The 25,843-nt window shown below is 48.7% G+C and overlaps 1 protein-coding gene across 4 annotated transcripts in view; it reads left to right on the top strand.

Annotated features, from left to right (window-relative positions):
* GRIA1 (glutamate ionotropic receptor AMPA type subunit 1) overlaps nucleotides 1–25,843 on the top strand; it is a 569,614-nt gene that overhangs the window by 429,744 nt on the left and 114,027 nt on the right. For all 4 annotated transcript variants that reach the window (XM_085617656.1, XM_085617654.1, XM_085617655.1 and 1 more), the window contains exon 11: nucleotides 13,122–13,495. In XM_085617656.1, coding sequence (XP_085473782.1) covers nucleotides 13,122–13,495 — 374 coding nt within the window. The remainder of the gene's footprint in view (nucleotides 1–13,121; nucleotides 13,496–25,843) is intronic.

Below are 25,843 nucleotides of genomic sequence, written 5' to 3'. Positions count from 1 at the left end.
CATGATACTGCAAGTAGACAAATAGATAAAGTAGGTAAAGATTGCAGAAACAAGTATGCAGGACAACACTGTACAAAATGTTGTTCTTTCAACATAGGTAATATTACACTCTTCCTCATAACTTTATAAAATTTGCCGAATAAAACCAATATGCATTGTACTTTGGCCTGACAAATTTTCATATGGGACATTTTACTAGTGTCACAGACCAATCGTTTATAGTTGAAAAGCTGGCCAATCGCTAGAATATGTCCAGTCTAAAATGGATTAAGACAAACCTGTGTCAGGCATTGTGCACAAACCTGAGATATGGTTTTATATCCTAAGGGACCAACATAATTTGGTTTTTAAGAACACTTGGCTTTAAAAATTCTGTGGACAATCTTAAATCCTCCAGCAAAGTGAAGCCCCCCTTTTTAATTCCTTTCTGCTAGTGTGCTCCAGTGTTTCAGGCAGGTCAAAATATTCAGGATGACCATGGTCTAGGCAAGACAATTTATTATATTTCAACCAGGGAATTTAGAGAATCTAAGAAGATTTAAGACCTCACAGTTAAGCCTGGTATGCTCAGTGGACCAAACCTTGGGCTAGAGTGGGATAGGCTGAATTCTGGCCATGCCTGTTAAAAAGAAGTCCCCAAAATCAGAGTGGCAGACAAAAGACAAACAACTTTTTGGTACAGAGAGAAGATTAAAAAAAAACATTTTCTATCAATTTTAGGGTTTGGCTATTTCTGTATCCCTAGACTCCTGCCCTATACAGGGTAGTCGACAAACACTTGGCTTTAAAAATAGGTAACCTCTAGTTAGGGGGCTTCTTGCCAAGTTTTGTCACAAAATTGGCCAACGCTGTGGTGGCTTTCATAAAATATAAATTCCTATTGTTAATAGCCTGTTTCCATGATCCATCCTTGTCAAATAAAATACCCAGATAAGAGAAGGAAGAAGTCAAATTAATCTTAATGCCACCAATCATTATATCACTGCATTTCATGGACATTCTCCCACATTTCATTATAAAAGTTTTGCTCAAATTACCTAGAAGGCCTAGATCCTGCGTGTAATTGATGAAGTTGGTAAGAAATCATTGCAAACCCAGGGGAGTATGGGCCATGAGCACAGCATAATCTGCATAGAGAAGGGCCTGGATTGGACGGTGACCAATTTGTGGGAGACCACTACAGTTTCCCTTAACACGTTTCGCAGACTATTAATATACAATGTGAACAGAAAGGATGTGAGAACGCATCCCTATCTCACCCCCTTCTCTATGCTGAATGAATCGGTGTATTCTCCCTCAATGCCATACCGTACCATGGTTCCACTCCCTGGATACAAGTTCCTAAGAAACTATATTATAGATGGAGCCACGCCTAGTTCTGTCATGTTAGTCAACAGATTATCATGCAGGACGCAGTCAAATTTGCTGGATAGGTCTACAAAGGCTAAACAAATGTGCCCTGCTTAATTAGGGTATACTTCTTAAAAGGTGTAGATTTAATCCCTGTTCTATCGTCCCCTTATTGTTTGGTCAGGAAGAATTTCGTTACTTTCCGCCCATTCATTTAATCTACCCAGAATAATAAGATAAACGACTTTCACCAGTGAGTCAAGTAATGAGATCGGGAGATAGCAGGCTGGGATAGAGCAATCACACCCTTCTTGTAAATGAGATCAACGAGTGACTCCGACCATGTGGCCAAAAAACAACATGCCCTCAATACCAGGGTTAGTATAGGGGCGGAATATTTGCTTTGAAACGGTCAATGGGAATGCCACCAGGGCCCAGTGCTTTCCGCTGCCCTTGCTGGCCATAAGAGCCCTACTAACTTTCTCCGTGGAGAATAAAAGCCTGTTAATGCGACAGGAGGGGTCCGCAACAATAGCTTCTAGATCAAGGGGTATTAACTCTACCATCTCCTTAGTGGGGAGTGAGTACATTTTTGAAAAATGGATAACCCACGTAATGTCACTGATTGTGGCCTCCAGCCGTGGGCCACTGTCTTCTCTCAAATAGGGTGAGATTAGCACACGCCAAAGAGCTGGGTAATCCTTGCTAAGGCCGGCGTCATGAAGGGAATCCAAGGCTTCATCCTTTAAATCTGTCCTCCTCCTTTTCACAGCTAGCCTGTATTTACATATGCAGGAATGTACTTCCTGTGAACACCTTGGAGATTGGTAAAGAGCTTCCTTGAGTCGTTTATTTGCCTTAGAGCAAGTAGAATCAAACCACCCTTGTCTCTCGCAGAGTGATTTCTGCCTTGTGACCTTCATTAATCCCCTGTGTAATAATCAGAAAGGCCTTAAGAATATCAATAGGGCTTACTATATCATTCAGGCATGTCTCCAAAGCCTCTTTGTGTTTACAAATTAACCTTTCCAGAAATAAAAATGGATTAATATGTGACCAGCACAGACTAAGGCCATTTCCTGTGGCAATCTCAATGTTATCAACAAAAATGGGGTGTTAGACTTTATTTGATTGGTCAGATAATTAAGATTAAGAATTACACTCTGTGGGTAGTGGTCACTTACGGAAATACTGTGTGTGGTGAAATTGGATATCATAGTGGAGTATCTATTAGACAAAACCATATAGTTGATAACCATGTTCACACCTCTGCCATTAAAGGTACACTTGAATGGAACATAGGGGATGCAAAGTTTGTTACAAAAGGTCAGATCGTGTTTAAACAGCAATTCGTTAAGTTTGTCACCAAATCCATTACATATAAAATGGGATAGATTGCAATCATGAGTGTCTGTCAGACCGCAGATCATTTTTGATAACACCTGACACAGATGAATGTCAAAATCACCATCCCAAAGTGTGATTAATTCCTTCCTGTCGCCATTGCAGAAAGACTCAAGGTCTTAGTCGAGCTGCCCAAGGACGGTCAGTACTTCAGTCATTAATGCGTTCTTGTAGAAATTAACCACCACAAGGTAACAAGAAGATGACGTTTAGATGGCAATAATTTGATAATATAATGTGGTTGCAACAATTGTTATATTAGGGAAGGACAAATTGTTAGAAATGTACATGCATAGACCACCCTTAGCTCTGACAAATTTAATAGGTACCCCTGGTACATGACAGGTTCTGGAGCTGCTAACGTGTATAGGCTCAAACGACCAAGTCTCCTAGAGACATAAAATCCGGAAATTGGTCATAAAATCTAGCCACTCTGCGGTGTTAACCTTTACATATAGGCCTGACACATTCCAGAATAAAACCCCAAAAGACATTTGAGGAGGTGTTCCCACAACTCATAGCCTTGGAGTGGAGCAAGCATCCGTTTTTTTTTTAAAGGTAGAGAAATAGAGGGACTGGGCATGTAGTGACAGTCATCTAGGTTGGACGATATATCTCATAAGGATCCGTCAGACATGGAAGTCTGATCTCTGTCAGGTTCAAGAACCAAATCAATTTACCCGATCTAAGGCAGGTAATCTGGGAAAATGGTTGTAGGTGGGTATGGCAAATTGGATTGCAAGGGGCATACACAGGTAGAGGTCTGGCCAACTATCTTCAACCACTGGCCATATTTTGCGGATGATAAAAGTAGCCAAGCTGTAATCCTGATATGTGATGCAAGGGAACATTTGGGGAACTGGTCCTACACAGAATAGTGTGGACTAGATGAGGTGATTTCAAAGACAAAACAACACAATTGCCCGGTAACACTTTGCTGCCTCTACCAACCCATTTTACATTTCTAACCATTTTGATATCTTTAAAGAGAGACCCTTCTAGGCCTGTTTTGTTATCCACCCAGTTTAGAGACTTGTTTCTCAATGAGTCCCAAGATTCATATTCTGCTGTTGGCAAAGTTGCTGGGTTAGCCAGGATTATCACATAAGGTGTTGCTTTGGGTGGTAGGTCTAAAACATCAGATTGCCTACGATTCTTCCCCACGGGTAACTATTTACAAGGTTGCATATTGGAAAGCGGTGGTAAAGCTTTGTTACAATTCATGTGGTGGACATTGGCACCACTGACAAAAGGTTGTGAGTGTAGATGGGATTGTTAACCCGAGTTATAATTTGTAGACAAAACATTAGTTTTGCAAGCAGAAATCAATGGTGGGGCATGGTAAATAAAAGGTGTGGGGCACCTGAAAGGGATTCACACCAGAATTAGGCAAAGAGAGACTGTAGTTAAAATTTACTTCGGTTTAAATAAACCTAGACAGCTGGAAGTGAGGCTTTCCACATGCATTAGTCTATTAGTAAGAGAGTCCAGTGCAATCCTCACCAAAGATTCCAGTACTTGAACCATGGACTACAGGGCTTTGAAACCGTCAGAAAATGCCTTTGTGGTGGCAGCTCTGGAATTAGTAGTAGTTGATCTAGATGAAAGCTTGGGCTTGTAGGTTGCTAGCAGCACTTTCAGGGATTAGTACCTGGAGTTTTGGAGCGGGCCCCTGGAGTCTTTAATCACTTTAAAGGTGCTTGGGATTCAGAGTCAGATTGGGAAATACAGAGTGAGATGTCTTGGACACAGCCATTTTCCCCAATTACTCCCCATTTGGTCCCATCATCGACAACAGGCCTTGCAGATTTACTAAGGTATATCACTTGGGGGGGCCTGGGTTAGAGGATCAGTCGAACCTTCATTACATGTAGTCAATCTCTCTTCAATTTTAGTATATTTTTTTCCAATAGCCCCATAACCCCATTTATATAACTAATTATTGAAGAGCGTGATTTACCGGGGGATTTTGTTTTAGCTAAGTGCAAGGATCAATCAAGCAAACGGCATTTGTAAAGTGCAACCCTGTCACGCCTAGGGGTATCTGAGCGCTGTGTCTGCTTCGAAGAGTCAGGTCTTTAGTCTATTTCTAAAGTCTGCCTGCAAGGGGGCTGTAGGAGCTTGAGGGGGAGGTCATTCCAGGTCTTGGCCACAATGAAGAAGAGGGAACGGCCACCATTGCGACGGATGCGGGGGCAAGTGAGGAGAAGCGCAGGTGTGTAGAGGGTTGGGGGAAGTTCAGTCGCTTGTTAAGGTAGGCAGGTCCTAGGTCATGGAGGGCTTTGTAGGCATGCGTAAGGATCTTTAACTGGCATTTCCTCTGATTGGGGAGTCAGTGGAGGGGATTTACTGTAGGGGGATATTATGCGAGCTAAACTACGCATCCCAACATACAAAGTACTGATGATTGAAAAGCCAGGATTGGATAAACATGCCATACATGCCATACATGCCCTGGGAGTTCTTAGCTATTCAAAAAATATATTGGTGTTGGTGTTGAACTAATGTCATATACATCCATGCTTAGTTCTCCACTTAACACGGTCCTCTGACAGTAAAATATTGATATAACCTGAATTTCCGTGCATGCACTGCAATGAGGGAGCATTTTGCGTCCGTGCTCCAGAGATCTGGCTGCCTCCTCTATGCTGTAAATGTGAACATCAGCAAGAAAGCTCAGCGGGTTTAGGGCCTTTGCCCAGCTTGTAGCATTATAGTACTAATAAGATAACCCATCGGGTTGTGTGACTAAAAAATGTGTAACCAATTGAAACCTGGAAATTTCTTTAGCAAGAAAAGGACAGCTGAACCACGGAAATAAGTGTCACTTGAGCTTCAAGTAATGTTAAAATGTAGGTTGCATTTGATGACGTCTGACCCTCGATGTAAAGAAAAGCTAAACCAAACCCCGATCGTTGTCTTTACATTTTCTTTGTTTAATGTCTTTAAAACGTACATATATATTTCTCTAAAGTCTTTGGGGGGAATTGTCAATGAAACCCTCTTGTGAAATACGCCTTAAACCCTGGCCAATGTTCCTGCGCTCATGTGCCGAAAAGGACCCTATTTGCACTAACTCTATCTTGGTTATGGCGTCATAATATCATGAGGCAACCCTGTATGAGGCTAGTGTACTGTTTTTGGAATGTGCAAGTGCGTGAAATGTATTCCCTTGAAGGCAAGATGGGCGCTTTTCCCCTAGTTCGTAAACCGGGTGTGGGGAGGAAGCAAGCGAGGCTTAGGGAACAGCCGCGTCGTTTTCTGAGCAGTCGCACGCTAGCATGAAGCCCTCGCGAGCTGCAACTGCGTTTCCCCTTGGCCTCGCGAAGCGCGCATCGATGCCCCCCGGTGAAGCGTACGTGCGGAATCATTCATTTATTAATCATGTTTGCAGAATGAATTGCCATTTAAAGAGCTCTGCCTGACTAATTTCTGAACTCCCTACGGTATAGTGAATTATAGAGTGGGGGGTGGCTGCCCCCAGTGGAAGCGCCGGGGCGGGCACGCTTCCGCGCTTTCCCCCATCTTTCTCGCTTGCCATTAAGAGAGCTGTGTTATTCCTCGAGGCCATCTTAGAACAGCCGGCAGCCGCATGCATGTCTCCGTGAGTCAGCTCACAGAACTGATATAGATCGAAAGAGGCCTGGCCTGTAAGGACATTTAGAGATTCGCCAGCAGTTCAGTGCCTCTGAAAGGTTGGCAGGTCTAGACAAGAGTCAGTTAAATGTCTAGCTATCGCTTGACAAGTATATGCGTCTCTGTCTTGTTAGAGTTACCTGACGTGAAAGAAAACGGCCTGTACAACCGACCTAACCAACCACGAGAGGGTGGGAGCAGAGTACCAAGGGGCAGATTTACAAGCCCTCTGCGCCACTTTTGCGTCACTTTTCCCATGTTAAAAATGACGCAAAAGTGGCGCAAGGGCCTTGTAAATAAGCCCTCAAGTCCTTTGCCTATTTCGTAAGAAGCTTCTCAGCTACTATACACGAAGAAAACACACACGGGCATATGCTTTCAGCACACAAAGGTTTCCACAGTCTCCTACCAAATGTGCGCGTTTGGATTTGAGACGGGGATGTTTGCATGTTTTGTGCTTCACAATAACGCATCTCGTTTAACTGTTTTGTGATGGTAAAAATGGTCTTTGTGCCCTTTCTTGAAATCTTGTTTTGGTATGGCATGTCCCAAGCAAATCTTTAGCACATTATCAATGGCATAGTCCTGTTACGCTTTTGGAATCAGAGAGCTCTTTACAGCAACAGAAAGTCAGAGACAAAGTTGTCTGTTCACATAACATTGGATGTCTTTCATATTGTTTAGAGGTGAGTCATACTGGATAGTGGATCTCAGTGGTACATATGTATGGTTGTGTGTACCTAAGTGTTTTGCTGTTTGTTTCGTTCTGCTCGGGTGCACAGTTGTCCATTGCTTGGCATCAGGTGGCTTTTATGTTTCAAGACCTCTTTGCAGATCATATGCAGGGTGTACAAAATAATGTAATTGTTTGCAAAATTTCGTGGAAATTCCGGAGAATTTTGCAAAAGACATAATGTTACGTTTTTGAATCAAAATCTGGCTTGCCTGAATCCTGTAAGATTTTTTTTAAAGGAGCTTCCTGTGTGAAAAAATCTTGCACAACAATAGCAGGAGACTAGTTTGAATATAAAATGTCTTAGTGAGATACTACCGGTATCACATGAGTCTTTCTATGTGAAATCCATGTCCGCTAAAAAAGCTATGCAAAATTGCTTAATGTAAAGTTTCAAAAACGTTTTGCTAATTTCGTATAACACAGAGTTCAATAATTACATCATGAATTTCGCTGGTGGCATTACAGTTTTGCCCACACCTAATTACATGTCTTCAATGGAATGCTCTGTGCATTTGGTCGTTGCTTATTTATAATAACTTCTTTGGCATTGCTGGTGTGTACACTGGTGAGAGGAAATAGGTGTGCTTTAGCACACGTTTTACATCGCCTTTTTCAGCTCATGATGCCCATCTAGGTCCAATTGACAATATTCACCTGCAAGAAGGGAATGGCTGCAGATCTAGTTTGTTATATCACTCTAAAGCTTTTCAAATAGATGCTGTTCAGAGGGAATATGGATTCTACCACAACATGAAACATATATTTATCAACCAAATAATTGACTGCACAATCTGTACATGCTAGCTTCAAGATTCGTACCATATATTTTTTAACAATGTGGTTGCACCAGAGACTGGCCCATTTTAATCCGGAACACCCCTCACATTGTCCTCGATGTGGCATGGACACCACAACTTTCTTACACATGACATGGACGTATGTCCGCTTACAACAGTTCTGGTGGCAGGTAATCCTGATACTCTGTGCAGCCACAGCCGTAAGAATAGAAGCGACAATCAAACATTGCCTGCTAGGGTTTCTCCCAGCGACAACAAATGAAACACGTATACGACACAAATATGCACTCCTAGGCCTAGTCCTAGCAAAACGACGCATTGCTATAGACTGGACCCAAACCCTCCTAGACACACAACCAGAGACGGACTTGGACGAAGCACAGCTATCACAACCCACCCCCCCACACCAAAGGCGGTGTCTGTAGATGGTCCTGACTTCCACACATAGGAAAGACATTTATTGCTGAGCAGTGAGGGCCCCCCATTTACTGGCCCATAGACCTTGAATGGTCATATGACACCCTGCCCTAAAAATGAATAGACATATGGTAAACATGTTTAGATAATACCGCCACTAGTCACTGCCACGAGTTGTTGTTGTTTTTATCTCGCTTTCTTTTGATCTTTTGTACTTCTTTTTTTATAATATTATGTAACTTCTGCATCCCAATTGTAATGAACATTACTGCACACAATAGCGCCTTGGCATGTAAAACTTGGTGCACCACATATGCCAAGATGTAAACCGCGCAAATGGCCCTATGGGCCGATTATGAGAATTGTAGGATGTGCATGTTTTTCTTGACAACAATGCAGCGCTGTAATAAAAAATAAGTTGAGAAAAACACAATGTAGTTGCACTTCAGTCCCACAGAGACAGCTGCAAGCAATGTCATATCCTAGTGATCAATCATAGGTATATTTACTATGACTGTACCTTACCTAGAAGCGTGACATTAATTATCAGGAAAAAGCCCTTATTGCGAGTCTATCTTTGAAAGGTTCATGCCCCTGTTACCCTGATGAAGGCTCTGACGAGATCACTGTTAAAGGGCAGTTGATGACAGGTATATATATTTACATATATCTGTTATGATGGGTTAAAGAGAGGCGTACATTATTTGAGATTACTGCCTATTGTATTCACTACCTCAACTAACACCACTTCTTTGGGTTATCATTTTAGATGTACAACTGCACTTACTAACCTTGAAAAGGATCTCTGCCTTTATTTTATTTAGGACGCTCATTAACTATACTTTATGGTGCTTTCTTTCATTCCCTGCTATACTTTTACATATGTGAGACATTTTAAGGGTAACCAGTTCCTCTCTTATGGTACATGTGGCATATACGTGCAAGATATCACTGCATGCCTGACACTCTATGTCGCTGGGAGATCTGAATTTCAGATCATGTTGCCCTCACACACCTTTTTAGGGGTGTCATGCTTCATCATAGGGCGCTCCTCGTCGGACCGGCGCTACAACGGACCTGATACACTCCATTTTTTCCACCTTGGTACCTCAAGCCCTGTTGGTGGCATCACTGTTTTTACTGAGACCCAGCTCTAATACTGAATAATTTTTTTTTCTATAGACCTGGAGCCTTTTTTTAATCACTCATTCACGTTACTACACACATAATACTGATTGCCCATATACACCCTTCTCATATGGCGTTTTACAGATCAAAAGAACTCCGCCAAAGTAGCCACCAGGCCCGTTGGACATTGCAGCGCCGGTCCGACGAGGAGCGCCCTATGATGAAGCATGACACCCCTAAAAAGGTGTGTGAGGGCAACATGATCTGAAATTCAGATCTCCCAGCGACATAGAGTGTCAGGCATGCAGTGATCAGACGTGAGTCCCTTGCTCACTTTGCCACTGGATTCAAGCAAGCCTGGCTGAAGACGGCTGAAATGCCAGAAACCGGTCCTAGGAAGTTTGTTTCCGGTCCAGGGAAGGCATGGCTTGGCAGATCGGGCTGGACTGTTCCCATGAGGCACAGGGTCAGACTGATTTGCATATGGCCATGTCTGAACTGGGGTGGCAGAGTGGGCTAAAGAACGGTGATGGATCAAACCCAGATCTGTTGACTGGGTGTGAGTGTTTGATTGGTTCTGATGCTCCATCCATCACCACCCCCTTTTGTACCGCACTTTAATTAGTGGACAGCATATACCAGGCCAACTTCTCACAATTATTGTCATACAATATAATACATGATATAGCAGAGTTATACCGTCAGCATGTTGGGCTGGGTAGAAGGTTCAGCGGGCAGAGACATAGGAAGGGCGAGGGGCTGGGTGGCACAGTACAGTTATGCTGTGCTAGGAATAGCTGTGAAACGACAAGTAGTTTGTCGATGAGGGACAGAGTGCGTGCACATTTTGGGTATTTTACGTGAGCGTGCATTAGAATCGCGATGTGTCAGATGGGTAGCAGAGGTTGGATGCCTAGAAGTCTTGGGCCACGTTCTGTCCATTCGTTGGTGGCTCAGAGATGGATCGTAGGGCGCGATAGGTTGGGGGAGTCGGGAGAAGGTTGCCTTGCCTATAAGGGCTCACATGGAATGGTGGCTTTTGGTGCAAAAAGATAGTTGTGGGCGCTAGCATGGGGATGGTGAAAACTTGAGCGCATACCAATAACGGACAGTGACGTAAAACAAATAACTTTGAGTTTAAACCACATTATGTTGTTTACCTATGCAACAGAATGCTCTATGTCTGTGATAATATCCAAGATAACATTTATTTGTGCAGTACATAGCAGTATATTCAGATTACACATCAGTGTATCCGAGATTGTATTGTATATTTCTGCCACCTGCTAGAATAGATTTCAGATATTATATATCATAGTATGACACAGTAGCTTTGAGATTTAAATCTATATCCGCAGTAAAATGCTGTATAAGTGGGATGAATTACATCTGTGTAGCTTGAGGCAGTATAGTTTTATTATTGCATATCAGGACAGTATATGGTATTATGTAGGAATTAGTTAGGCATAAACTAATGGCTGTGCAGTGCTTTATACTTATTCCTGTGACATAACACCTGTGACATACTAGGCTTTATATTAGTGACATCATTCTATATCACAGAGTTATGCGGTAGTATAGGATATTAATGGTCACCACCACTGCCGCATAATGAACGTCATTTGAAATATTGAGGTATGTCTTGTGAAGCATAATGCCCCATACTGGAAAGAGCATTAGACATTTGTACTGTAACACAGTGGCCATTTTGTCCCGAACAGCAACACTGCTTCACAGCACATTGTTTTTGGGGGCTGAAGTGCACAAAAACAGGCTGGATGGAATTAGTCAAGCTGTCTGAGTCCTGCTGGCAGCCCGACACCGCCAAATCCATATTCAGCAGGAGAGATGCAGGCCTGCCTCCCTCCCCCTCTACCCACATCACAAGGCCCAAGAGGGCGATAAGGCACATTTTCTCTCAATATTGCAGGCATCATGGAGCCTCTTAGGATAATTTTTTAAAAAGGAGCGGGAGAGTCCTTTTTCCGTTCAATCAATTCCATTTCTATTTAATGTCCAAGGGAGGCGCTGGTAAAGTGGTAATGACAGTGGAGAGATTGAAGTCGGCCGAGCTGGTCCACTCTATGGCGAGTAATAACTTAGGAGCGAGCGGCGGGAGGGATGGGGGGTAGGGGAGTACAGTCACCACGCCTGGAACACTTTGCCACATCCAATGCCTTAAGCTCTTGCTCTTTACAACATTAAAGTGGGAAGGAAGGCGGGGAGGCAGAGCAGGCTGTTCTGGCCCAACCTGGGAGAAGACAAGACAGCGGACTGCAGCATTCCAGTGATGGGGGAGCGGGCCGTACCACTGCATGAAAGAATGGACCAGCCCATTGGTGGAATTGGCTGTTTGATTTCAGACTGATCAATTCTAATAGCTACACCATTGTAACAGCGGGGACGAACCGAGTCCATGTGGATTGCGGAGGGGAGGAGATTAAGTTGAAAAGGATGGCATTAAATATTAGTGATGTATATGTAATGTAAGCTATACCGTTGCAGCCAGAACTGTCAATCAATATTCCTGAGAGTTGTGGACCATTGAATAGCTCATTTGGAATAAAGGAAAGAAAAAAACTCAACAAATAGCTTCCTTTGGCAAGTCGGTTAAAACCAATCAAAGGGCCTTATAACAGATGGGTGAAGGACTGGAGGTGCCACGCGTCCAGTGTAAAGATTGTTCACAAGATTACGGGTACGAGAGAACTGGTAACCCCTTTGAATGGAAAAAACGAAAGGAAACCCATTGCATGGTATGTGAAAGTAACTGGAAGTAGAACAAGCCGGGAGTTGTGTGCGCACGCGCGCGCGCTAAAAGAAAATTTTAAAAAAGCACGCGAGTAGTGCGTGCATGCACCGGAAAAGTGAAAGTGATCGTGCTCCAGATGGCGCCTCGGACGCTGAAAGCTGGCCGCTGTGCACGTGCGCGTAACCGCAAGCGCTAGGCCAGTAAAAGCATGTGGTAGCACTTTGAAAACCCCACTTACTAAATGTCTCGCAGAGCAGCGCATGCGCTGGCTCAGGTGAGACCTAAAAAGGTGAAACCATGTCAGTATATCTGCCTATGGTCTAGAGGCAGAGTTTTACACATTTAGTTACTTACAGGATTGGAAATGAGCACACTACAAAAGTAATAGCTGACACTCATGCAGATTAGGAACATAGTGAGATGACGCTAAACAGTGAGTTGAAAAGCAGAGCTCCATGGGCATTCCAAAAGAGATCAGTATGGGGTGACATCTAATGCACTGTGTTCATTCCAGGATTTGGGACCTGCAACAGTGGCCTGGAGAGCAGCTCTGATGATGTGTTTGTGGGGAGTAATATCCAGGAGCAACAGATTCCCAGAGCATAGTAGATTCTGTTGAGTCCTGGAATGTCTTACTATTGAACGGAATCGGGGATTTTGCTAGAGTCATCTTAAATTGATATAGAACCATTGTAATTTATAAGCAGATGATACAGCCATTGGGATCAGAGAAAATGGGAAATTGTATCAAAACATGTCCCTCCCTCTCACTTCCCAGCCTTATGCGCCCCATGTACTCTTCACCCGACCTTTTTCCCACTTCACACCCAGCTCCTTTATTTACCAACAGCCATCTTTTGCTCATTGCAACTTGTTGTCTGTGCTTCTTTTTCCCCTGCAGAGGGCAGATGTGGCCATCGCTCCACTGACCATCACACTGGTACGAGAGGAGGTCATCGACTTCTCCAAGCCTTTCATGAGCCTGGGCATCTCCATCATGATCAAGAAGCCCCAAAAGTCCAAACCAGGGGTCTTCTCCTTCCTGGACCCCCTGGCGTATGAGATATGGATGTGCATCGTTTTTGCCTACATCGGCGTCAGCGTGGTCCTTTTCCTGGTCAGCCGCTTCAGCCCCTACGAGTGGCACAGTGAGGAGCAGGAGGAGGGACAGGAATCACAGCCAGTCAATGAGCAGACCAATGAGTTTGGGATCTTCAACAGCCTCTGGTTCTCCTTGGGAGCTTTCATGCAGCAAGGATGCGACATTTCTCCAAGGTGAGTCAGTTCAGCCACGCTCCTTAGCACTGGTCTCTTCCCTTGACAGGCTATTTTGCAGGCACAGACGCTCGGAAACTTCCATTCTGAACCATTGTAGGTGTTTATGATAATTGTAGATCACTCTCTAATATTGACATTTCCAAGCAAAGTCTGCCACTGCTTCCCTTGTCATTGACACGGGATAAACTCTAAAATATTCACACATTCTGGGCCAGGGTCTTACCTTTTTTCATACTTTAATTGTAATTGTAATTGCATATATATAGCGCTCACTACCCCTGACGAGGCCTCGAAGCGCTTTTTCGGCGAGTAGCACGCTACTCCGGAACCCATAAAGGATTAATGGAGGGCTTTGTTCATAAAGCGAGAATATACAAATGACTCAAAACCCTAAGATCGAAGGGTGCCAAGTTAGAGAATTAGGTATTTTTTAGCATGCCCTGTCTGCGTCTATAACTTGTGGTTTCGTGTTTTCTATCATCAGTAATTAACATCAAAGCAGATTTTAACGCTTTGAAAAATTCAGAGCCCAGCTTTTCTATCTGGCCCTCCATGGTTCTATCAGAAAGCGAATAAACAACAAGCTAAAATGTGCAGTGACTTGTAAAAAAAAAAAGGAAAAATCAGTGAATGTTTGAAAAGGGTAATGTCGGTGCAGTGTTTTGTTATTAGATGTGTAAACTGATTGTTCTTTGAGATTGTGCTCATGAGCTGAGGTCGGGCTTTGATGTAGGAATTGTGACCTCAGGTTGTGCTTTGTGGTGGAACGTGTGGCCTCCGGTCGTGCTCTGGCATTGAACTGTGATCCTGGGTCGTGCCGTATTTTGAAGTATGTAATCCGAGGCCGTGCTGTATTACATCAGTGATCTGAGAATGTGCATGCCAGAGACGTTTTAATGCATGGGCAAAGTGGGCTCTGGCCCAGGGCCCCAGCCTTTCATGGGGGCCCCTGACAGAGTCAGCTCCCTTCGTTCTCCAGAGTTTTGCCCCAATGACGTTGAATATTTCTTAAACAGATTGTTTTAAATGCTGTTTTCCTTTAATTGATTTGTTATGTACCTGATGTGTGAGAGTCTAGTACAGCCATTTTGCAGAAAATGTTGTGTTTGTTTCATGCAAAATACATAAAAAAGGTTTCTTTTAGATCAAAATAAGGCCTAACATTTAAGAAATGGGAGGGCGTTACAGAGATTATGTGCAGTAATATTAGTGAGCTGCTGCTGTGTTATAATATTGAAAACCCACATAACTATCTGAATATTAGATGTAAACACATTTAGGGCCTTATTTATGAGATGTGATGCATCCCTGTGTGAAAACAGGGATGCATCAATTCTTAGTGCACCCTCCTTGCGACATGATGGCTGCATCATATTTACTGTATGACACATCATGTCGCAAGGAGTTACAGATACGTCAGTATTTCTCACGTATCTGTAGGCGCAAAAGTGATACATTGCTGAGGTGTGTCTGAAAATAGAAGCAACTCCAGCAATGTGTCCTTTCATATGGGGCAATCCCCATGTGATATGGCCTGCATCAGTCTTACGCCTGCAGTGAGGCAGGTGTAAGATGTTGACGCAATGGCGTCCTAGAAGTTGCGCACTGAATTCTCATAGATTTCAATGCGCCACTTCTACGAGGCTTTTTGCGGGGGAACACCCACCCTGCATACGTTATACCTGGCGCAGGTATAATGTGGTGCAGGGGTTTACAAAGTGACGCATCTGCCTGGATGTGTCACTTTGTAAATAGGGCGCAACATGGCACATTTTTTACGCTGCCGATGCATCACAAAAAGTGACGCACTGGCGGTATAAAAGTGAAGCAAGGCCTCATAAATAAGCCCCTTAGAATTTGGACGGGTGTTCCTTTGCACTGTCAGGGACCCAATGAAATGAAATGAAATCGTGTATTTAATAAAGCGCGCAGCTCCTCAAACTAGAGTGTTCTGGTGCGTGACAGCGGAAGGAAAACGTGCTTAAAAGACCCATAATTTTTTAAAAAGCCAGTTCATTACGTTCTTCCTGAAAGAGAGTAGGCCTGTGGTTAGTCTCAGAGACTCAGGAAGTCTATTCCACAATTTTGCGCCTAGAAAGCCGAGGGATCTGCCTCCAGTTTTAGGCATGATGGCCAGGTTGGCATTGGAAGATCTTAGGGGTCTAGATGATGTGTAGCGATTAATGCGCTCCTAAGCCGTGGAATGCTTTAAAGAAGATGGTCATCGCTATGAAGTTGATCCGTTCTTTAATGCGGAGCCAGTGTAGAAACTTAAGAATAGGGGTCATACCAGATCTGGGTTTAGGTCTCAGGATGGCTCTGGCTGCCACGTTTTGTACCACTTGTAGGCGCTGGATAGGGGATTTGGGAAGACCGAGGTACAAGCTGTTGACATAGTCAAGCTTTGATGTCACCAGAGCCTGCACCACGATCTTTCTGCTCTCAAGCGGTAACAGTGGCATGACATTTTTTAGCATCCGTAGTATGCCAAAGCAAGCACCAGTGGGATTTTGGATTTGAAAGCGCATGAAGAGTGTCTTGTCTATGACAATTCCTAAGTTTTTCACTTTCTCCTTTTGCGCGGGCGGGGATGGCAGATCTTTTGGCCACCAAGAGCTCCAGTCAGGCGTTTCTGGATTACCAAAAAACACAACTTCAGTTTTGTCAGGATTGCACTTAGCTGATTGAGCTTAAGCCAGTTAAAAACCTTTGTGAGGCAAGACCTAATCATTGCCCCGTCAAAGTCGATTCCTTTTTCACATGTAAAAAACAGCTGAGTGTCATCAGCATAGGAAACAATGTTGGCGCCCTCTTCCTCCACCAGAAATGCAAGGGGGGTTAGATATCTAGCAAAAAGGGTAGGACTGAGAATGGAGCCCTGAGGGACACCTACATTCATGGCCGGAACCAGGGATGAGAAAGGGGGGTGCCAGATGTCCTAAGATCTATTTGCCAAGAAGGATGACATCCATGTTAAGGCGGTCCCCCCCAGGCCGATGTTAGCAAGTCTCTCCAGGAGCCTTTCATGTGGGACCGTATCGAAGGCCGCCAACAGATCGAGCAGTAGGGGGCGTGGCTTGGCAGCCGACGGGCATGGACGCGTGAGCGACGAGCTCCGCATCCAGCCCAGACATTAATCCTGTACTGAGAGTCCCCCCGGCGGTCTGAAGCTCCCGGAGGGCTTCCCCTGCCACCTCGGGATCCCAGGAGCAGTCGGACGGGGTGGAGCGCGGCGTAGAGGGCTGGCGCGGTGCCGGCGCGGTGCCGGCGACGGGACGGAAGCGGACGGCCGTCGGCCGTGTTGGGCGGCCTGTGAGAGGACGGGCAACAGCGGCCCACAGTACCTGAGGGGGCCGGCCGGAAGTGAGGCTGGATCGGCTGCGGGCACCGGAAGTGCCGGTCTAACCCTGGTGATCGGTGGGACACTGCAGAGTCCGCCTTCTATGCGGAGCCCGGGACTGGGAACCCTGCGAGCACCCTGAGCTAACGGCAGTGGCCGCGCGGAGGTGCGACGGCGACATAGTGGACGGAGCTGGACTTGTGCCGGAAGTGGAGGACCTGGAGCTGAAGTGGAGGCAGTAGGACCCCCGTGTGTTAGGTGGACAAGCGAGGGGGGCGACCGGCGCTGTGGGATCCTCGACGGTGGTGGCTTGGCTTGCCGCAGGTAGCGGACTTGAGGACCTGGCTGCTGGATGGTGCACACCTGGGTGCGACGACCCCAGCGTTCCCTAGAGGACAGCGGTGGGGGTCAGCCGGTACTCCCGGCCACAGCGGAGACTACGGCTTTGAAGACTGATGGGGGCCGCTCCCGTCGGGGCGCCCAGTGAGTGACAGGAGTGCGCCAGAGCCCTTGTTGCCCGGAGGCGAGGGGGAGCAGGTCCCTGAGGCCGGCGAGGGGGCGCACTCCCCGCAGACACGCGAAGCGGGCCTGGAGGCCGATTGGAGAGGGGCCCCCTGACGAGCTGCCTGGCTGGAGAAATGGGCAAGCCGAGACCCAAGCTGGGGGGGAACACGGCGGAGTCGGCGGGAGACTCTACCGGTGGCCGAAAGGACGAAGCCGGCACGGACTCTGCGGCGGGCCTGCAACAGCGACAGCTCGACCAAATCCTGCAGGCCATAGCGGACACGAAAACGGCGCTGCAAACAGATATCGCTCAGGTGTCTTCGGATCTGGGGCTGCTCCGAGCGGACCACAGGAAGCTGGTGGACAGGGTCAAGACCTCAGAGGACAGGATGGACCTGGTGGAGCCAGCGCAGAAGGTATTGGAGGGTCAGACAGCGGATCTCTTGCGGCGGGTGGTGACTCTGGAAAAGAGGGCCGAGGATGCTGAAGGGCGCAACCGCCGCAATAACATTCGCGTAGTCGGGCTGACTGAAAAGATTGAAGGGGGAGATATGCTAACATATCTGGAGACCTGGCTACAGGAGGTGGTGGCACCCGAGGGACTCACGCGCTTTTTCACGCTGGAGAGAGCGCACAGGGTTCCGGCCCGTCCCCCGGACCCGGGCCGCCCGCCTCGGCCGGTGGTAGCCCGCTTGCTGCATTATAAAGACCGGGATATCATCCTTCAGAGGGCCAGGGCCTCAGGACCCTATCAGGTGGCGAACGCTCGGGTATCTATTTACCCGGATTACCCCATGGAGGTCCAACGCAGACGCACCTCGTTCCAGGCGGTGAAGAGGGCACTGCGGGAAGAGGGGCTGCAGTACTCTTTGTTGTTCCCGGCCCGCCTCCGAGTGGTGATGGATGGGGCAACTTCCTTTTTCACAGACCCCGCGGCAGCCTGGAGTTGGCTGGAGTCGGCCCGGACCCGAGCGGCGGCGCATGCTGCTGGGGAGGGGCCGCAGGGTACCCCGACGAAGGCCCGTCGCAACAGACGCAACAAGGTGAGGACAGCGGGGGCCCAATCACCGGGTGCGTCCCAGACGGCTCTGGAGAGGCGAGCTGCACTGCGGGCGGTGTCAGTGATTTCCGGGGCCACGGCCTCTCAGCCCAGTGAGGATTCGGGCTCAAGGAAGGGCACAGAGGACTCCCACTCGGACGGTGCTGTCGACGAAGCGGAAGTGCTGCCGGATGTTACCCCGGGGACGGCAGATGAACTGTTGGACGCTTGAAGGTTTGGGGAGTGCCTGGGCCATGAACTGAGGGACATGGGCAGGGAGGACCGGGTGTGTGGAGAGAAGGAGGATGGGCCGGGCTTGATGGGGCTTGCTGGGGCTTGGGGAGGGTCTGGTGCCTGATGGGGTCCATGGCTGGAGATTATTGAGGGGTCCTGGGGGTGGGGATGGGGGAGCCTACGGGGGGGGAGCGCTGGGGGAGGATTGGCGGACTCTGGGCGTGGATGCTCTGGGGAAGACTGCCGTCAACCCGTCAGGCGTAGAGCCACCACCTCAACCTCACGGACATAGTGAGACTCTGGTGGCTACCAGAGTGTTTGGTTTTTGTTTGGGGCATTATTTGGATGGGTGACTGTGGTTTAGAACCTGTTCTGGGGAAAGGAGGGGAATCAGGGAGTTGGGATGTTTTGGGGTTCCAGGGGGATGTCAGTGTGCCTAGGAGGGGTGAGAAGAGATGGTTAGTTCGGCGATGGGATGGGGACCCCCCCTGAATTGAGAATTGTGACTTGGAACGTGAGGGGGCTCACCTCTATGGTGAAGAGGCATAAGGTCCACGCCTACTTAGTGCGGAGAGGGGTTCAGGTAGCCTTCCTTCAAGAGACCCACTTAGACAAAGAGGAGGGGAAGGCATTGCAGAGGCGCTGGCGGGGTCAAGTGTACTATACCACCTTCTCGAGGTTTGCCCGGGGGGCCCTGATCTGGGTGAGAGCAGGTGACCCTTTTCAACCCTTGACGACGTCGGTGGACCCGGAGGGCAGGTTTGTGGCAGTGCAGGGGCGGCTGGACGGGAGGGACTTGAGCATGTGCAGTGTCTATGCCCCTAATATGGACCAGGCTGCGTTCTTCTCCAGGTTGTCGGGGCAGTTGGCGGCGTATCTGACGGGGCCGGTGGTGCTGGGGGGGGACTTTAACTCGGTGATTGATGTGGAGCTGGATAGGTCCCACCCACCCCTGGCGCAGTCGGTGGTGCGTCGAGTGGCCAATAGCCGACGTAGCTGGCAGACTACTTGGGGTCTGGTAGACACTTGGCGTACTCATCACCCGCTGGACAGGGATTACTCCTTCTATTCTGCCCCTCATGAGCTGTATGTCCGATTGGATGGTATACTGTGTTCCCCGGACGTCCAATTGCGGATGCGGCATAGCGAATATCTAGCTAAAACTCTCTCGGGCCATAACCCCTGTATGGGGGTGCTGCAGTGGTCCAGGCAGAGGCAAGTTATCCCCACGTGGCGTCTTAACCCCCTGCTCCTAGAGGACCCGGTCTTCCGGGCTGAGGTTAGTGACTGCATAAAACAATATTTCGAGCGGAACTCGGGTGCGACGGCAAGCCGGGCGACGGAATGGGACGCGTTCAAGGCGGTCGTCCGAGGGGTTTGTATATCATCCACGGCCGGAGTACGGAAGACTTTATTGAAGGAGGTGGACGGGGCGGAGGCCCGGCTGCGGGCGGTTGAACGGGCACACCAGGCGGGGACCGGCGAGTTGGCTGCTGTTGCCGAGGCACCCGAGGGTGTAGCGGTGCAGGTGGAGAAGCTCCGCTGTTTTGACCATAAAAGCTACTTAATACGAGCCCACGCGGAACGGGATAAGGTGGGATCCCTTCTGGCGTGGTTGGCGAACCCAGCGGCCCGGGGGGAACTGATACTCTCCTTGGTTGAAGCGGGGGGAGCCCCGGTTTACTCCCAGATGGGGATAAATCAGCGGTTTGCCGGATATTACGCTGGGCTGTACGACAGCACTATGGAGGGGGAGCCTGAAGGCCTGGCGGGCTTCTTGCGGGAGGCCCGACTTCCTCGGCTGGACCCCGAGATTGGGAAAGAGCTTGGTGGCGCCATGTTGCTGGGCGAGATACGCGCGGTGATTAGGCACATGGCCCGTCGGAAAACCCCGGGGGCGGATGGGTTGCCGGTCGAGTTCTTTGCGGCGTTTCCGGAACTGTTAGCGCCGCAGCTACAGGTCCTATACAGCGAGGCCTGGCGGCGTGGGTGTTTGCCCACCTCAGCTCGAGAGGCGATTGTGATTCCCTTATTGAAGCCCGGAGGGGAAGCTGACGCGCGCACGGCGTATCGGCCGCTCTCCATGTTGACGGTGGACTATAAAATATTGAGTAAGATCTTGGCGTCGCGCCTTTTGAGTCATATGACCGCCTTGATCCACCCGGACCAGGCGGGCTTTATTCCCCGACGCAGCACGGCCACTTCCGTACGCCGGTTGTTGCGAGTGATGGAAATGGACCGGGAAGTCTTCCCGGAGGCCTGCACGCTGTCGGTCGACATAGAAAAGGCCTTTGATAGTGTGGAATGGCCCTATTTATACCGGGTGCTGCGGGAGTTCGGCTTGGGGGAGGACTTCGTCCGCTGGACCACGTTGCTTTATAGCGATGCTACGGCCCGAGTGAAGACGGGGGCTACTATATCGGCCTCCTACCGTGTGCGGAGGGGGACGAGGCAGGGGTGTTCCCTATCCCCCCTGTTGTTTGCACTGGCCATCGAACCGCTGGCGGCTCATGCCCGACGAGGGAGCGCTTATGGGGGAGTTTCACTGCGGGAGGATACGCACTATATCTCCCTCTATGCCGACGATCTGCTGATGTTTTTGGCGGATGCGGGGAGAGCGCTGGAAGGAGCGGTTGCTCTCTTGGAGGAGTTTGGTCGGCTATCTGGGCTTAAAGTCAATTGGGGTAAGACGTGTTTGTTCTCGTTGTCGCAGGGGGGACGACCCCCGCGGGAGTTGGGCAATATCCGATGGGAGAGTAGCTGTCTCCGTTATCTGGGGGTTAACATCTACCACACCCAGGCTGATTTGCTGGAAGGGAATGTTGGTAGGGCACTTCGAGGCCTACGGGGTAGCATGGGGTTTTGGAGTTCGCTCCCACTTTCGTGTGCTGGGAGAGTGGCGCTCCTGAAAATGGTGGCGCTGCCACGGCTTCTTTACTACTTTCGCACCCTTCCTATATGGATCCCGGCGTCGTTTTTCGCGAGGCTGCGGGTATTGGCCACGGGCTTCATCTGGGGCTCGGGCAGGTGTCGAGTAGCGATGACCACCTTGCGGCGACCCAGGGCGGAGGGAGGCTTGGCGGCGCCGGATTTTGAGTGGTACTACTTGGCGGCCCAGCTCCAATGGCTCACGCAGGCGGTGGCCAGGGAGTACAGGGGCCCGGAAGGTCCGCAGGGCAGACTAATAACGCGCCATGTGCTGGCCTTTATAGTCCTTCATCAGAGATTAGACCTCGCCCAGCTCACCTTGGAGGAACGCACCCTTCGGTTATGCTGGAACAGATGCCAGAGGAGGGCCACCATAGTCCACCCTTATGCCCCGGAGATCCCCCTAGGGATGTGTACGGCATTCCCGCATGGGGGAGATTGGTCGGGATTAGCGGTCTGGGAGGAACTGGGGGTGCAGATGGTGGGGGACTTATTTAGAGAGGGAGTACTGCTGCCTTTTCAGGACTTGCAGGACTCTTACGGGCTCCCGCGGGGAGACTTCCTGCTCCATGCGGCCCTGGTGGCGAGCCTCCAGCGGCATTGGAACATGGGGCTTTCGGAGCCGCCGACTGCTGCGGGTTGCCAGTATGTAGTGATGGCGGCGGGGACAGCTAAGGCCATCACTTGCCTCTATCGCCGGTTGTCAACGGAGAGACTCCTCCCCCTGGACGCTCTGAGGGTAAAGTGGGCAGCGGACCTTGGAAAGGAGATCCCTGACTCCACGTGGACCACGCTGGTGCGGAGGGCCTGAAAGGGAACGAGGAATGCCCGGTTCCAATTAGTCCAGTTTTTTACGTTACACAGGGCATACCTGACGCCGGCCAAAATACTGCGATATTTCGGGGGTGCGCACTCCCCGTGCCCGCGGTGCGGGGTAGATGGGGCGGACTTTCGGCACATGTTTTGGTCCTGTACGCAGTTGGGTGACTACTGGGAGGCAGTGGTGGATTGTTTGAACCAGGTCACTGATCGCTCCATTGCTCCGGATATGGGGACCTGTTTGTTGCTGTGGTTCCCCCACACTCGCCGCACGAAGGTTACTAGTAAATTTTATGATCTGGGGTTGATAATGGCCAAGAGGGAACTGACTCTACACTGGAAATCCCGGGGGGGACCTAACTTCTTGCGCTGGAGATCGGCGTTGGCACGTTGGGCGGGGGCTGAGGGCACCCTCCGGGTGCAACTGGCCCTCCGGAGAGATGACGAAAAGGCGCTGGCGACGGCCCGGGCATGGGAAGCGCTGGTGGTAGAACTTCAGGGGTTGATGTCCGAGGCTGGGGCTGAGGAGTGCGGGTCTGACGGGCAGGAGGTAGTGGGGAGCGGGGAGTAGAAGAGGCGAGAAGGTGGGCACTGACCGCCTACATTTTTGGCTGGGCTAGCTGGCAGGTTCTGTTGGGTTAGGGAGTGGTTGGGCTCCTGGATTTTATTGACTAGGGAGGGGGGGCACGTCGGAAGCGGGTACGGAGTAGGGGAAGGGGGCACACTGACAGGGGGTGGGGGAGGGGGGGAGGGGACTGGGGGGGAAGGTCAAGCCATCTTCAGGAGAGTAGGGAATGCTGATATATGTATGGTATTGCCTGGAGGGGGGGGGGGGTTGGAGAGATGATTGATGCTTTGTTGAGTTGGAAAACAATAAAAATGTTTCAACAAAAAAAAAAAAACAGATCGTGCAGTATCAGAACAGCATTGCCTCCCTGGTCCAGCTTACCCTTGAGAAATTCAGTCACTTCCAGCAGAGCGGACTCCGTACTGTAGTTAGCCTCAAAACCGGATTGGGACTCATGAAGGAGCTTCCCATCTTCAATGTGTTTTTGGAGGGCCTTGTTTACATGCTTCTCTAATACTTTGGAGAGGGCCAGAAGAAGGGAGATTGGCCTGTAGTTGGCAGGGTCCGTCGGTTTGGCGTTAGCCTTTTTTATCAGTGGAAGAATTTTAACATTTTTCCATAATTTCAGCATGTTGCCTGAGGAAAGGAAAGCATTAAAGAGCTGGTTTACTGTGGGGTTTGTGGTGGGAGCTAATAGGTTCAGGATATTCGCTGGACATTGGTCGGTTGGAGAGCCAGACTTAATGCTTTGGAGGAGGGTCAGTGACTCTTCAAGCTGAAACTCAGGGAAAGCTAGTAAAGATGGAGGATCCAAGAGGTGAAATTTGCAATTAGAACTAAGGTAGAAGGTCAGTTCTTCCTCTGAGATTTTAGTGAAGGCTTGTCGGATCACGGAGATCTTTTTGTGGAAGAATTGAGCTATTTACTTAGACCATTCTTCCGTGCATGACCCTTTCTTTGTGATGGCTTTTGGGGCGGTAAAGGATTTAACTATGCTAAAGATTTCCTTACTCTTATTTTGGGCATTTTCTATCTTGGTTTGAAAGTTTTTCTTGGCTGCCTTCACGAGAATGTAATGAGCTTATAAGGTGTCTTTATAGACCTTCCTGTACTCAGATAGATAGGATTTACGCCATTTCCGTTCCATTTTTCTACAATTTCTTTCACTAGATCTGAGGGAATCATTAAACCATGGAGCTAGTGGGGCCGACCTCTTTGAGGAGCGGGAAACAACCGGTACCACTGCACCAATGTTGGTTCAGAGCCATGAATCTATTGAGAGAGAGTCCGAGCCGGGGCAGCCAGACAGCTCCGGTGAGGAACGACCGAGGGAATCTACTAACATCGGGATGGATATTTTATGGAACGTCCTGTAATTAGAGACCCTCTGCCCTGCGTTAGCCCGAGGGGCTGTGGCAGAGTTGGGAATGACGAATTTTAATAGGAGGTGGTCAGACCAGGTAATGAGAAGAGGTAGGCTTACTGATATGTCAAAGTTGTGAAAGATTTGGTCTAGGGTATGGCCCTTCTCATGGGTGGCCGAGGAAATAGATGGAAACATGTTGCAGGCCTGCAGTGTCTCCAACAATGACATTGTTTGAGTGTCTTTTCCACTGTCCATACGTATATTGAAATCTCCGAGAATAAGGCAGTTGTTGTATTTTAAGGCCAGGGAGGTGGTAGCTGTATTAAGCGTGGTAATAAAATTTCCAATTGCACCGGGAGATCTGTAAATCAGAAAACCAGCTATGCTATGATGGGGGGATAAGCTACAGCGGAAGCCTAAGGACCTTGCGCCCTCGATGTTTTCCATCGGGATGGGAAAGCAGTCTAGTTTTGATTGTAAATTATGGTGACACCGCCCCCCTTCCCACTCGGTCGGTCCCTCCTAAGGATTTTATAACCTGCAGGGATGGCCGAGGTGATGGTAGGGTTGGAGGCTTCAGACAGCCAGGTCTCAGTGAGAAATAAAAGATCAGGCTGTTCACCTAAAAGTAGGTCATAAATGTGTGGTTCATGCTTTTGCATAGAGTGACTATTTAAAAGGGTGGCCTTTACGTCCTCTGTTTTCTTTTTGTTTTTACACTTATTGTTGCGTGGGATGATCTTGTGCGCGAGTTTCCTGAGCTGGAGGAGAGACCAGTTGCACTTATTGCATCGAAAGTCTACCTCCAAGCTCAGATCAGCCATTGTACACTGAAAAAATGGTAGCCGCCTAAGCCTAAGCAGTTTTTCCCTATTGTAATATAGTGGAAGAAACTCACTGGAGGGGAACTGAGCAGCATGGCCGGCGCCCGACACCTCCGAGCGCAGACAGGCTTGCCTTTGGTGCGCAATCGGCGTGCCAATGGCGCGCGTCTGTTGCGCACGTCCGTTTGCATCAGGAATATATAGGCTAATGCCTATGATGCAAACTGGATCGCTAATGCAGCTGAGGAAGCGGAAACAGCGTGGTCGGAAGTGAGGAGCCCTATAGTAGCCCCAGCCCTCCGCACAATCGTTGATCAGCCGTGGTGGACCAGGACTGGAGGAAAAGCGAGATGCGAATCGGAGCAGCTAAGGAGGTGTAGGCAAGAAGAATCAAGTAAAGTGCAAGTGCCCGTAAAAAGGAGAAATTGTTAAAAAGCACAGAGTAATTCAGCCACACATATACAATTTAAAAAGTATTAAAAACCTAGTAGCAGGGCAGGAAACACTAAATCCTACCGCCGTCAGCTGCGCACGTCTGTTTACATTGGCAATATATAGGCTGATGCCTATGATGCAAGCTGGATCGCTAATACAGCTGAGGAAGCGGAAACTGCGTGGGAGACAGGGGCTCAAATTGGATCATAAATTCAAAGCTGTTCTGAACAGGGCCCCCAAAATATGTTTGGCCCAGGTCCCCCAAAATCCTTAAGATGTCCCTGTGTG

The sequence above is a fragment of the Triturus cristatus genome, chromosome 7 (assembly GCF_964204655.1).
Source record: "Triturus cristatus chromosome 7, aTriCri1.1, whole genome shotgun sequence".
In the NCBI taxonomy this organism is placed as follows: domain Eukaryota; kingdom Metazoa; phylum Chordata; class Amphibia; order Caudata; family Salamandridae; genus Triturus; species Triturus cristatus.
This window is presented reverse-complemented; position numbering and strand designations above follow the sequence as displayed.